Source organism: Plecotus auritus (assembly GCF_963455305.1).
Source record: "Plecotus auritus genome assembly, chromosome: X".
NCBI classification, from domain to species: domain Eukaryota; kingdom Metazoa; phylum Chordata; class Mammalia; order Chiroptera; family Vespertilionidae; genus Plecotus; species Plecotus auritus.
In genome coordinates, this window is record NC_137784.1 from 36,143,322 (window position 1) to 36,158,798 (window position 15,477).

Consider the following 15,477-nt stretch of genomic DNA (forward strand, 5'->3'; position numbering starts at 1 on the left):
AATTCAAAAAGAATAAACATCTCTTCTTTTCAGGGTAAAAACGTGCTTGGTGTGAATATCTATAAAGTGAGAACTAACATGGGACACAGAAGTATTTAGTTACCTTAAGAAATGTCATATGCAATAGCAGGTTGATCCCCACCTAGATTTATTAGAAAGGCCTACAATTAGCTGTGCATACCCTGTTATATTGTAGATACAGAACCATTATGTTATTATAAAGAATACTATTTATTAACATTACATATTCTGTAAATATGTGAGTAAGAGTAATGGGGGATAGAGTGAATAAAAAGTGGAATGTAAAAGGTCCTAGAATAATGTCATTTCATTCAACATTGTTTTTGTTATATCCTTATTGAGATTTTAAAAATCAATTTCTGGTGGGGACACTGTCTGTGTGGAGTTTACATGCTCTCTTCATATCTGTGTGGGTTTACTCCTAGTATTCTGGTTTCCTGCCATAACCCAAAGATGTGCATGTTTATATTAATTAGCTTGTCTAAATTGTCCCAGTATAAATGAGTGTGGATGTATGTTTGAAGGCATCCTGCAATGAAATGATGTCGTGTCGAGGATTGGTTCCTACCTTGTACCCTGAATTCCCTGGATAAGCTTGGGCAACCTGTGACCCTGAATTTTATATAGAAGTTTGGTGATGTCATTTGATCAGGAATATTCTGTAGGAACTTAACTCTTGCTTAAATCAAGTAGCCTACAGCAAAATTGGTTTCCTTTTGTGTTGTTTTGCTTAAACTCACAGTTTCCAAGGATTCATGGACAACATTAAGTGAGGACTTATTGTACGCTAAATATGGGGAATTTAAGATTTGCTCTACAATCTTAAAACCCTTGGCAAAATTAAAATTTAGATTAATAATTTCTGATATAATTTCTGAAATCTCCTATACTTTGCCTTCTAGGAGCTTAGAACACTCAGACTTTAGTATATACAGGTCAGAGCTCTCTGTCTCTGTCTTCCACATTTCAGTCCTTCAACTTTGTCCTCAGACTTTAAAACTTTTATTTCAATGCCTTTGGAAGAACTGAGTCTTAAGAAGAAAACACTTGACTTAAAAGTAGAAACTACTGATAACATTTTAGAGTATGAGATTAACTTTCCAGAGGTATTTGAATTTTTAGAGAATATTTGTTTTTAGCATCAAGAAGTGAATCCTCTGCTGTCTGAGCCATTGCGCGGACCCCCCCTCCCCCCAGTTTCCCACGGCCACAGCCCCAGGCATGGCCCGGGGCCTGGCCTCACTATGGCAGCAGCACTGCACAGCATGCTAGGCGACAAAGAAAACATCTGTTCTAGCCAAGGAGGATTGAATAATTTCAAAGCGGCTTTCCTCCTCTTCAGGCCTACAGCGAGACCATCCTAAAAGGCCTCCAGTCCATTTTCCAGGAGCAGGGGATGACCGAGTCGGTGCACACCTGGCAGGACCATGGCTACTTAGCGACCTACATAAAAAACAAACAAACAAAAAAAAACGGCAGCTTTGCCAATCTGAGAATTTACCCACATGGATTGGTGTTGCTGGACCTTCAGAGTTACGACGGCTATGCGCAAGCCAAAGAAGTTGACAGTCTTTTGAATAAAGTAGAAGAAAGAATGAAAGAATTGAGACAGGACAGGACTGGTCAGGTGAAGCGATTACCATCCATAGTTCGAGGAGGGACCATTGACAGGTACTGGCCCACTGCTGATGGCCGCCTGGTTGAGTATGACATAGATGAAGTGGTGTATGATGAAGACTCACCTTATCAGAACATTAAAATTCTGCACTCGAAGCAGTTTGAAAATATTCTCATCCTCAGTGGAGATGTTAATCTGGCTGAGAGTGATTTGGCATATACCCGGGCCATCATGGGCAGTGGCAAAGAAGATTACACTGGCAAAGACGTGCTGATTCTGGGAGGTGGAGATGGGGGCATTTTATGTGAAATAGTCAAACTGAAACCAAAGATGGTCACTATGGTAGAGATTGACCAAATAGTGATTGATGGATGTAAGAAATACATGCGAAAAACATGTGGTGATGTCTTAGACAATCTTAAAGGAGACTGCTATCAGGTTCTAGTAGAGGACTGCATTCCAGTACAGAAGAGGTATGCCAAAGAAGGGAGAGAGTTTGATTATGTGATTAATGATTTGACAGCTGTTCCAATCTCCACATCTCCGGAAGAAGATTCCACATGGGAGTTTCTCAGACTGATTCTTGATAGCTCCATGAAAGTACTGAAACAGGATGGGAAATATTTTACACAGGGGAACTGTGTCAATTTGACAGAAGCCCTGTCACTCTATGAAGAACAGCTCCGACACCTGTATTGTCCTGTGGAATTCTTAAAGGAGATCATCTGTGTCCCTTCATACTTGGAATTGTGGGTATTTTACACTGTTTGGAAGAAAGCTAAACCCTGAAGATCAATATCCCCTCATCACGTGTGCTACAAACAGCCTTCCTGACTTTCACTTGCTATACATGCCATCAAAATGAGTGGAAAATGTATATTTTGATGACCTAGGGTGTTGTTTTTTGAAAGTCAGCTGAAGGATGATTAGCTAGCAGAGCAAAGGCTGTTAAATGCACTGAACCCTAGAATGTGATTTTTTTTAACTTTTTTTTTCCTGTGTGGGCTGTTTTCGTTTTTGTTTTTGTTTTGGTAGACTTTGAATTTGGTTGTTTGGAGGAATGAACATTGTTTTATTCTGGAGGGGAGTTCCTAATGGTGTTTCCAAAAAATGAATTGACTTACATGATTAAAATTTGGTGCTTTTATGAAAGTTAAAAAAAAAAGAAGAATTAGAAATGCTTTGATTAAAATTACAAATGAGAAAAAAAAAAGGAAGTGAATCATCAATGGAAGAATTTAAATAAGGACACACTGTAATCCAGGAGAGGGTTTAAAATCTTTACTGTTGAAAGTATTACATATGTCCCCTTCCCACTCCCCATTGACTCCTTCTAGCCCGTCCCCAACCCCCACCTCAGGCCTTCACCACCTTATTGTTATGGATATATGCATACAAGTTCTTTGGTTGATCTCTTCCCACCCACCTTCCCTCTGAGATTCAACAATTGTTCTATGCTTCTGTCTCTGGATCTATTTTGTTCATCAGTTTATTTTGTTTATTATATTCCACATATGAGTAAGATCATGTGATACTTGTCTTTCTCTGACTGGCTTATTTTGCTTAGCATAATACTCTCCAGGTCCATCCATGCTGTCTCAAAGAGTAAGAGTTCCTTTTTTGCTGATGCATAGTGTTCCATGGTATAGATGTACCACAGCTTTTTGATCCAGTCATCTATTGAAGGGCACTTGAGCTGTTTCCAGATCTTGGATATTGTAAATTGCACTGCTATGAACATAGGGGTGCATACGTTTTTCATGGTACTCTTCAAATCACAACACACATCTATGGAGATCCATGAGTAAGGCCATTCCTATTAATTGCAATGAAAGGTTTTAAGTCCTTTTGAATTCAGCAGCCAATAAAGCATTTTAAGCAAACTGTGGATTTAAATATCATGAGCACAAAGATCCACGGCCTATGTTTATCTGCCTACTGAGAATACAGATAATGTCTACACCTCTGGTTCCTAAATGGCATCTTCAACTAGATGCCAAAAGACCTGTGTTAAAGTGAAATAAATAAAAAAAGTAACAATGATGTGAGTAATATTTTTATTTGATATTTGGTCTATGTTACTTTTGTTGGTGTTAAATAAACATTTCTTGTATCAAGTATAAGTAGATAGCATTAATTATCTAATTATTTGGCAGAATAGAAAAATGAGTAGCCTTGCAGCCTTATTTTGGTCAAATAATCCTTTCTTGAAGCTGAATAATCAATAAAATTTCAAAATCTTAGAATTATTCTTCTCCACAGCTCTAAGGCAATTCATCAACTATGGAAATGCCATGAGTGATATTAAGGGGTGCAAATGGGGTGCTCAGTGGTAAGCAGTGGGCAGAAGAACTGGGGAGAAATTAGTCAAACTGTCAAAAAGGCCAATTAACTAAACTGTCTCAGAAAAGACTTTGACTGTCCCAGTCTCTAAAGATCCCTAAAGTGTCTGTCTTTGGACTTTAGCACTAAAGGTGCACTTGTCATCCTTCACTTGCACCATGCATTCTAAGGGCTTTCACATGCTAGAACATTTTACCCTGAAAATAATTTAAAAATCTATATTAAGTGAAATAAGCCAGTCAGAGAAAGATAAATATCACATGATCTCACTCATTTGTGGAATATAATGAACAACATAAACTAACGAACAAAAACAGATCCAGAGACAGAGAAGCATTGATCAGACCGTCAAACCTCAGAGGGAAGGTAGGAGAGGGTGGGGGTAAGCGAGACAGATCAACCAAAGGACTTGTATGCATGCATATAAGCATAACCAATGGACACAGACACCAGGGGAGTGAGGGCATGAGCGGGAGGGAGGGGCATGGGGGGATAAGGACACATATGTAATACCTTAGTCAATAAAGAAGAAACAAAAACAAGAAAAAATAAAAATAAAATGTTTCATACCATAAAAAATAGAACAATCAAAATAATAAACATTTGCTATGGAAAAAAATCTATCAAATATATAGAGTATAAAAAAGAAAGAAACTGTGGGAAGAGGGGGAAAGCATAGATCCAGCTGCCTGATACTTTCCAAAGAAATTTGGGAGAAAAGTGAGTTTGACTTGGGATACAGAGATTTTAAAATAACCAGTCCTTTCTATTTGGACTTTACTAGCCTAGTCAATAGCTCTTGTCATTGTCTCACTCATTCTGCTGCATTAGAGGTTGGGGATGGTGGTGCTGGTTTAAAAAGCTGAGGCTGGTCACTGTAGGCTCATTCACCTTTCTTAGTAAATTCACCTTTGGGCAATTTTCCAGAAGGCATTGCATGGAACAGAGGAGTAGTGGGAGGAAACATGTTGAAGCTATAGCCCACAGGGGTGGTCCAAGCCAGATGTCTGTTGTGAATGTCTTGCTGGTACACCCACACAACTGTTTATTTTTGGCAATTAATCTGGACAATTGACTTCATATAAATTGGCGCCAAACACCTGTCTTTAGCCAATACAGACAGCTAGGAACAGAGGCAGACTAGCCAGCCATCTATGCAAGTGTATTTTCAGAGATGGCAAGAAAAAGCCAATGACAGAAAAATATACACACATGTGTGTGCACATGTATTTTATCCCTTTACTATCAATCTAAGTTCTTTTGCCAGAGTCCTTTTATTTCACATTGAAATATTAGCCTTTAACTGCAAAGTCATTTTTTAAAAAATATTTTTATTGATTTCAGAGAGGAAGGGAGAGGAAGAGAGAGATAGAAACATCAATGATAAGAGGGAATAATTGATTGGCTGCCTCCTGTATGTTGGACCAAGCCCACAACCTAGGCATGTGCCCTTGACCAGAATCGAACCTGGGACCCTTGGGTCTGCAGGTTGATGTTCTATCCACTGAGCCAAACTAGCTAGGGCTTTGCAAATTCATTATTAAGAGAAAGAAGACATTTATACTAAGCTGTAAATGAGTAATAGCAGAACCTTTCTCCAAGATAGCATTTTTTAAAAATTTTTTTATTGATTTCAGAGAGGATAGGAGAGGAAGGGAGGGAGAGATAAAAATATCAATCATGAGAGAGAATCATTGATTGGCTACCCCCTGTATACCCCACACTGGAGATTGAACCCGCAAGCTGGCATGTGCCCTGACCAGGAATCTAACCATGACCTCTTGGTTTATAGGTCAATGCTCAATCACTGAGCCATGTCAACTGCACAAGATAGTATTTTGATAGGCATATGCTGATTAAACACTAAAAAGGAAGAAGTTTTAGTCTCAGAGGAAGAAAAAAGATAAAGGGGCAATAGAGTTATAGCAGAAAACTTTTAGCTAGTTTGACAAGTGTCAGCTTCATGAACAAAATGTGATTTAGTAGTATTGGGAGATGGAAAGTATCTGGCCAGTAAATATGGATTATTATGGGATATAAAAATGAAATAATTTAATCTATCATTAGCAATCCTATAATCAAAAACAATTGGATTGCCAACCTTTTTAGTTGATGACACACATAAACTAATTACTAAAAATCTGCAGCATACCAAAAATATATTTTTTACAATCTGTCAAAAAATAGGTATAATTTTCATTTATTCACACTGGACATTGTGTTGGCTGTTGTCGTTATTTTACTTTATTTTATTTTACTTTTTCATTATGTTGACACTCTAAGGAAAAAGATGTCAGTGCTCCTGACTAAATTGTTAGGTATTTCATGTTTTATAAATTCTTGTAGCATACTGGTGTGCAAATTGCTGATCTAAAATAATAATGTTATATTTCTCTATCTTCTTAAAAGTGGTCCAAAAAGAATTTGTCAGAAATAAAAGATATAAACCAACTTCATGTTTCTATAACACTTCATAGTTTGCAAAGTTCTTTAATATTTATTCTCTCAATTAAACATAATTGGAGATGTCACATCGCCATAAACTGAATGGAATTTACTGAAAAATAATAAAACAAAATTAATTATTTGTCTGAGAATGTTTCTAAACCAAGTAAATTATACAGCATCCTTTCTTTTGAAATACTTGCACACTTTCTGAACTTTTGTCTGCGGTTTTAACTTGCAATCATAGATGATGAACCTGTTATTAAACTTGCTTGCGGCTAATGTCAGTTTATCCCCAAGCATCAGACGCCAGATGTTTTCAGTAAGAAGAAAATTAATGGCCTAAATAATGAACCAATTGAGGAGCAGTGGCCATAATCCATCTGCTCTTTAAACCCAGGCCCTAAGTCAGGCTGGCTTCTGGCTACACAGAATATTAATCATTTGAAGAGTTAAATGGAGAACTCAAAAGCCATTGAAGTAAGATGCCTCCAGGCGCCCCCAAGCCACTCCTTCTATAGGCTGGGCTTTGTACTAGGAATGAATAGGGAACAAAAAGCAGGAGACAGAGAAAGAGCCACATAAAATGGGTAATTTGGATTGACTGACCTTGTGTACCCAAGGAGAGAATGACTAAATATGGACAGTTGGAAACCCAAGCCAACCCTCCTCTATTTGGATGAAATAATATTCCCTACATTTATAATCCATTTTGAAGACAGCTAAATCATTTATTTATTGGATTTTATCTCATTTGTCATTGTTGTCCTAATTCCGTTAGCATTCACTTCCAATATAAATACTGATCTTTTACTGAAGTTTGATGTGATGAAGCAGTGTGTGTCGAACAAAAATTATATATAGTAATTTTCTGAGAATTTGAGGCTTCAAGCCTATGTCCTTTTGCTTTTTATTTCTATTTCTTTTGGATATTTGAAAAGCAAGCAGAGGGAGGTAATGGATGACATAATCAGGCACTTTCTGAAATGGTAATATGTGACCTAATTGTTTCCCTTTTAAAGTCCAGAAACAACTTATTTCATAGGCTTTAAAGATATCATACAAAGTGGCTTTGATACTTCCTTTTAAAATTTTAAGATATTATATGATGGAAAAAGGATAGCTAGTAAGCCAGATAGATAATTGATGATAGATAGATGATAGATAGGTAGATAGACAGATAGATAGATAGATAGATAGATAGATAGATAGATAGATAGATAGACAGATAGACAGATATGATAGCTATAAATATGGAGAGTTCAGAATCTAAATTATTTGATCTCAACCTCTATTACCTCAGATCTTTCAAAATTTCTGAGAACAGCTGAAATGGTGGTGCTGAGCATACTGGAAAAAATTTGCAACAAGTGCTTTCTTTACCTATTGCTGCTTTCACACTCAAATTATTTAGGTATCAAAAACAGAAGAAATTAGAAAAAAATCCAACCAAGATTGCTAGAGAAGGCAAAAATACAAGATAATAAAAATTAATAGAAACAATTTGCCTTTGTGGAGCCACTGACCAGAAACATGAATGCAAAGTAAGTGACTGAGTGCACTGTATGGGCACCATGTCAAAACATGCAGGATAGGAAGCTAAGACCCCTGACCTTTAGGATAGTTATGTAGATTAATTTGTGTAACATTGCATGATGCCCTTAAGTGGAAATGATGCCTCTAGGCTCATGTATAAAAGTCTGTGGTCATATGAATGCTAATTTCTAAAGTACAGCTAAGTTAAGCAGGCTCATGTCTATTTTTTAAGTCTGTGGTTAAGTCACCCCAAACCAGTAAGAATGTGTTAAGCTCATTTTGTACCCAAAAGCTGTAGCAATATGCACTGATTGAGATGATTTTAAATAGGACCAGTCTCGCATAGGGATCAGTCAGTAGCCATTTCTGCCTATGAGATGTGATTTTTGGGAGGCTTCAAATAAAAAATAACCCATCACCTAACCATTTTAGGCCTTGATTGCCTCCACTTTCCTATTTTCTTTTGGAAGGGATCCTACCTAGTAACCAATAATTTGTGATTATCAGAGAGTCCTTTCATAGTAATTAATTGACAAACAACTGAAAATAAGAGAGAGACATGGATTAGGGAAAAGAAAGGAAAGCTTTGTAATAAATAAAGATATTTAAATTGGAGGCTGGGAAACTCAAAAATATTTTTACTTAATTATCTAGCACTATTTTAAGGAACCATTGTATCTCTTACCTGTACCCGTTATCCCCTACTACACTCAGAGAAATAAGGGGGAAAAAAAGTAACTTTCTTATGATTTTGGCCCTTGTTTGGAACACTATTGATAAATCAGCAGTCTCCTGGGCTGCAGTGGAAGTGAGTGCCCTTTGTTTCCTCCTTGGTTCTTGACGTTGCCTAAAGATTAGCCTAGCTCCCAGCTGAAACTGGTCTATTTTCCTCAACTCATGCTACTGGATGCCTGCATGCACAAGCATGCATATGCGCGCGCGCGCGCGCACACACACACACACACACACACACACAAACACACACACACACACACACACACCAACACAATGGTCACAAAACCTTTGCTGACCGCACTCAGGAATTTGGAATGCCAGTGAATCCTGGAAAATTATCTGGGAGGAACTGGATCATGTTTTGTTAGCCTACGGAAAGGGTCCTTAAAATAAATCTACTCTGACCACTACTTAAGGGTGTAGGAATGTGGAACTATCATTTTCCACACATAGGAATTGTACCACCAGATAAAATAAACATATTATTTAGCTTCAGATTTCACTTATTTAGTTACCACTAGTACTTAAAAACACATTTCTATTTAAAAGCTTTCTAAAATATCGGAAGCTTCAGTCATTTTAACTGGTTCAGTATTTTGCAGGTTTGCTAAGGAAAAGGACGGAGAAAAAGAAATGATTTATAGATATTGCTAAATAAAAGAGCTAGAAGTTATTTTAAGATATGGGAAGCACAATATGCCTGAAAAGGGTGGACCTAACTTTCTGAGCTCTACCTTGGCTTTCCAAACAGTCAGCCTGCATCAGAGCTTCTTGTGACTTGGTCCCTATGGAATAAAAAAAACGGTGTTTATTTTGAAATGCATGTGTACCATTTTCTCAGAGAAGTAGAGTCACGTATTTTGGGGAAGGGGAGGAGTAGAGAGAGAGAAAGTTTTGATCACGATCACCTTCATCTCAGATATAATTGTGTCTTTCCTTTGAATCTGGAGGTGTTTTTGCTTAGGTTATAAAAGGAGTATTAACATTGGCAACAATGGTGTAAATGAGTTTTCTTTCTTAAAATCTAACCCAAAGGCCCAAGTAAAATCTTCTCCTAAAACTTATTTCAATCTTCATATTTAGCTTAGTTGTGTTGCATTTATTGTATATGTTATTCTAAGGACAATCATGAGCTGACTTATTTCAAAGCCACGCCCCCTAAAACAAACACCTGTTACTACATCTAAAGAGGAATTCTTGTTCAGTGATTTCTATCACTATTCTTTATATCCATTAACACTTTCAAAACTTCAGTTACTGTGTTTTCCTCTTTTTAAGCCTTTGTACAATTATCTTGTTCAACACTTACTTTAATGCTTTCAATTAAATACGGTCTGCTTTGTCTCTTTATCTTGAATCTTCAGGTACTCTCCCATTTCAATTTAATATATTATTCTCAATCCCTTTGGTTTTTAAAGTGAATAAGCTTCAGTTTCTCTCAATGTATATTGTTGATTTATTTTTTGAGTTTTAAATTGGGTTGTTATCTGTTAAATCAATCATGATCATGTAAGTTGCCATCCTCCCATTTCCTCCTATGCATGATAAGAAACAAGCTGATGAGAGCACAGTTCTCATCTGGAGTTTTCAATCACTTTGATTTAATAGCATTAATTCAGAAATCACATTTTTCTTTCAGAATTTATCTTTGTTTCCGTAAACTGTAATGATGTTGAGTGATAAGATGATTAAACGATAAAATGTGAATTTTATCAGGGATCTATTTTAAAAATAAACCCAGCCAGTGTAGCTCAGTGATTGAGCATCAACCTATGAACCAGGAAGTCACAATTCAATTCCTGGTCAGGGCACAAGGTTTCGGGTTCGATCCCCACTGGGGTCGTGCAGGAGGTAGCCAGTCAATGATTCTATCACATCGTTGATGTTTCTATCTCTCTTTCCCTCTCCCTTCCACTCTCAAATCAATGAATAAATTTTTAAAAACAAATAAACAGATTAAAAGGGCATCTATTGGATGAAATCTGTGAGCACATTTAAACTCTTGTTTGGGTATATAATTTTATCAGCCTGTTTTTGTTTTATAAAGATTAACAACTTAGTATACATTTAGAACAAAAGGAATGTGTAAAAATCTCCAATTTTAGAGCCTCTTTTCGGTCTTTTTACAAAAAAAATCTTTCCTCCTCAATTTTGCTTATTTAAAATATAATGTAAATTTTAAGTAATATCCCAGAAGACAAAATATTAGTTTTTCCGTGTACCAAATAAAAAAATTAAAATGGGACTATCAATAGGGAACAAAATAGGTTCAATTGTATTAGGGAGAAAAAATCAAGATGTTTTAAACTGAAGTCCATTTTCAAGGGTCATATATTTAGATTTTCTCCTTTCATTCACAACTCCTAGTCCAGGTACCCATGAGCATGATTTTGCTTCTTGTAATATTCAATGGCTCTAATCAGCCTAGGAAATGAAAAGTAAAAAAGTTGCTTACAGACATTGCATTTGAGATCACCAAGAGGGTACTAAGTTCTTTTGATTTTACTCTTCTCTCTACCCTCTTCAGAAGACCAGTTTATTTTACACAAGAGTCTTGTTCAATTTCCACTAAGTACTTTTTCTCAGATATTTCAACCATTGCCCTTGTTTCCCTGTGAGTGGGTTATTATTGAGCAGAATATAATGAAGTTAGGATTTCTATGGCAATTTCCTTCTGAGGTGAACTATTCACTTGCCCTATCTCTCAGTTAATATCCCTGTGAGAGAAGTGTGGTTTCACTCAGTCTGCTGACAGAGAAAGAGAGGTACAGAAGAGTGGTGAGTGATAGGCAAAGAAAATGACTACAGGCTCCTAATCCCTTGGTCTAGATCCGATTATTAAACTAGATTGCCAAGTAACAAAATTCTTGGGATTTATTTTCCCTTTTCTAAATTGTCAACTTTCCTGCTAAAGGTAAAACTCATCACCCTATGCATCTATGGAGGAATTAAATTTTATTTGTTATCATATGATAATATTTCCCTACACTTTCAAAGTTAACAACTTCAGAGATAATTTTGTTTCAGTCCTTTGTGTGACCAGCCAGTGATCCCCTCTTGCCCTGCCCCAGTTTCATTATACAGCAGTACCAAGCACTGAAACAGGTTGTTGTTTTTTTCTTCAGGTTTTGCACACTGAAAATGCTATTGTAATTCTGTTGCCTTGCATTGCAGTAGCCTCCTAAGTGCCCTCTTTCCTGTACACTCCTGTTATTCTAATGCTGCACAATAAATATGACCAGAAATTATATCTTTCTAAGGTATCATTTTGATCATATTCTTTATTAAAAACTTCCAATCTCTCCTTTTTATTTACAACATAAAATCCAAATTTATTACCTGATATTCATAGCCTACTCTTACAATACTGAACTTGCACCATAACCCCTAAACATATATGACTATTATAAGATACTTGTGAAAGCATTTAACATTTTTGATTCCTAAAGGTCAGAGACTGCACTTCCTTCAAACTTTATATTTTATACAGCACCTAACATAGTGATACATACATCAGAGATGTATAAGAAATATTTTCTAATGAATATATGGAAGAATAACTACAGATTTTCACTTCTACTTACTGTCTCACTATTCTCAAAGTTGTAAATCAGAATGGTAAATTTGAAAAATTTCAAATGATGCATATGTAGGGAAAAATGAGTATATGATAATACCAGACCCATAATTTTAAAAAACAACTTTTGCTCCTCCTACTAATACTAGCATATTTTGGAAAATGTAGGAAATTCAAATAAGTACCAAGTACAAAGAGGTATATAAAATTATTCAATGTTAGCATTTTGGTGTCTAAACTTTTAACATTGTTTTTCTTCTACAACCAGGCAGTACCCTTGCTAGAAAAATGCTCAGAAATTTCTCTATTATTCTAAGCAGGATAAATTGTCCATATTTATGGATTTACTATTCAGTTGATTTGTAGTAGAATGAAGGGTCTCTGAGTTTGAAACTATAAATATAATTAATATATTTTTATACTTTTATATATAAATATCTATTACTTTTAATGTCACTAAAATAAATTAGATTACCCAAGAAAAAAGGGACAGAAAGTTGTATTTACCCTTATTGTTGCTAGTGCAAAAATATTTAAATATGTAATTTTCCCCTACCGCTATCTCCCACAGGAAATGGAATAACAGTCTTAAATTCCATAAAAAGATTGACTTTGGCAGGTTTCTCAGAGTTGCTTCAAATGGACAATAGCATTTGTATTGTTTTATTTTTAAAAAGATTGGCAACTCTAAAAAAATTATTTCAAAAGTTTCTTCAGTGCTGCTTTAGGTGAGTTCCTTGACTTGGTCTCTCTAAGTAAGAAATTTGTGCAACATTTTATTCTCCCAAGCAAAAAGGAATGTTTTCCTTCTTTAGTCATCTTGTGGTATAAATGTCAGAAGATTGCAGTGCAGGGGAAAGAACACTGGACTTGGAACTGAATTTTCCTCTGCCTCTGGCTATGTGAAGAAATTCTTTTGCTTCCTTTTTTACTGTTTACAATATAATGAACATCTTCTCATTCCAAATCCCAAAATAAAAAGTTAGCCCATTTACACCATTTAATAAACACTCCATGTGTTTTTTGTTTGTTTGTTTTTTGTCACAGATTAAACTCCACAATAGTATAAAGTTCCTTGGAGCCTATAAATAACAATTTTCCTGGTAAAATGAGCAGCAATCTAGATCAATAGCACAGCTGTAATTCAAAGATTATCACTGCCACAGATAAACAAAAAGAACACTATGGTTTAAAATATTAATATACTTACTGCTATTAAATTCTAGGTTCATCTTCAGTGAAGGGTACTCATTATAGTTATTGACAATTGTTAGAATGCACTTACTTTTTTGTCAAATAATTTGAATCATATATATGATATAAAAGCTAGATTCTATCCAGTACAATTGTATAAAGGCTCATTTGCAGATAGTGTGTGTGTTGGAGAAGTCTGTCCTTCCAATTTCAAGACTGTCCTTTTTTTCCACTTGAATAATAAGGAAGGAAATATTACTATAAAAGAGGCAGGTGGTGGATGGAAAGAAAATTTGTCTGTTACAGTTCAACTACAAAAGGCTAATTCTTTTAATACATGAGGAAATTGTTGTATTGAATACTATTTTAAAGAAATATTTCCCCTCTTAAGATGGCATGGGACATGGATAACATCCTATTGTGTCGCTATATTGGCTTTAATGTTATTTCTTTTAAATGCCTCATGCTTAGGTGAAGCCTTCCTCTAAAATCTCACATTAAATATTTTTAAAAATTTATCTCCCCTCAACATCCAGCCTTCCTTGAAACTTTTGTTAAAACGTTGTAAATTTAAACTTATGGTTAACTCAAGATTTATACTTAAATCAAACCAAGAAGAACTAGGAAACTGTTCACACAATCTGGACACTTCCTGGACCACAGTGTAAGGGGTTGGGAACAAATACACACAGTATAATGTATGTTACATAAGTATATTAATACTTGATGAGCACACATATGGCTGACCAAATTAAATCCTTCCTCCTTGCAATGTAACACCAACATTCTTTTTTTAACTTGACCTTATAATGCAATAATGATTTGCTTCATTCACATTGGTGACCTTGCTGGCCTATAACTATAATGGATAATGGTATGTGGTCAATTTTGTTGAAGGCCTTTGAGACAGAGACCAAATGCTAAGATCCTATTTCTTGATATTTTGATATAAAGGCCATAGGTTTCAGATTTTTATTTTCATGGAAACTAGCATGCATGCTGAGGGAAAGAAGCTTTGAAGTTTACAGAGAGTTTTTTTTTTTAATCTAAATGATCTGGAGCAAAGTAGAGCTGTCTGTTAGTATTACCCAGGGTATTTAGCTGCTCTGTTGCCCTTGTGGGTCAAACTTCAATGTAAATAACTTTATCCAGAAGCAACTATTTGGATGTGCCCCACATCTGTCAGTGAAGCATTTGGATCCAATCTAAACATAAACCTGAAACAGGGTAGCTGCAACACACATGAAACTTACCAAATTCTCATATTTTGAAAGCCTGTTTTTTGTTTTGAAATATACATGTGAAAGGAAAAAGCAGGCATTTGACATTTTAGACTCTGTGTTGTCTTTCTTCTCTTTGATCTGCTGAGTGGCCAGAAATACTCAGGTAACACTTGTCTCCATAGGTGAAAGCCAAGTCATTATATGGTACATTGTATTGAAGGTTTTTCTTTTTCTATCTCTTTGTCTCACACCCAGACACACATCTGAAATATAGACCAGTCTCATATGCCACATGCCTTTGGTGATCCCTTTTAGGGGGAGAATTAGGAATTAAACTAAATAATTTCTAGAAACTGAAAATCTAAAAGCCTCCTCATTTTTTTGCACCTTATTATGATTTTGTTAAGTAATCAATTTATCTATATGCTACTTTCAGAATCTTGGACTTTTCTTCTATGGTTTCCTATGCTCAGTGATATATGGGAGTGTAGTGTTTTGAAATAATACTACAGAAGTATCTGCAAATCTAATGTACATTTTTTAATTACAGCTCAAAATTGAAACTATCAAAAAACATTTCTAATGAGAATATTGTCCTACTTGAGGGAAAAGCAAACATTTTTAAACATTCAAACATATATTTTATTAGAAAGACAAATATATAAAAGCTAATATTCAAGATCATGTTCCTTGACCCCTACCAAGTAACTATTAAAATAAGTCTTACCAGGTTGAGCAGTTTATCACAATCTTAGCAACCACTGGATCTTAAAATGAGAATTAAT

General features: G+C 35.5%; 1 protein-coding gene across 1 annotated transcript; it reads left to right on the forward strand.

The window, feature by feature from the left end:
* Nucleotides 1–1,402: 1,402 nt before the first annotated feature.
* LOC308239689 (spermine synthase-like) lies at nucleotides 1,403–2,428 on the forward strand (the record flags this gene model as incomplete). Its single annotated transcript, XM_080652504.1, has 1 exon — nucleotides 1,403–2,428. Exon 1 carries the CDS (start codon nucleotides 1,418–1,420, stop codon nucleotides 2,426–2,428), a length of 1,011 nt encoding a protein of 336 aa, XP_080508630.1. The 5' UTR covers nucleotides 1,403–1,417.
* Between the last annotated feature and the right edge of the window lie 13,049 nt (nucleotides 2,429–15,477).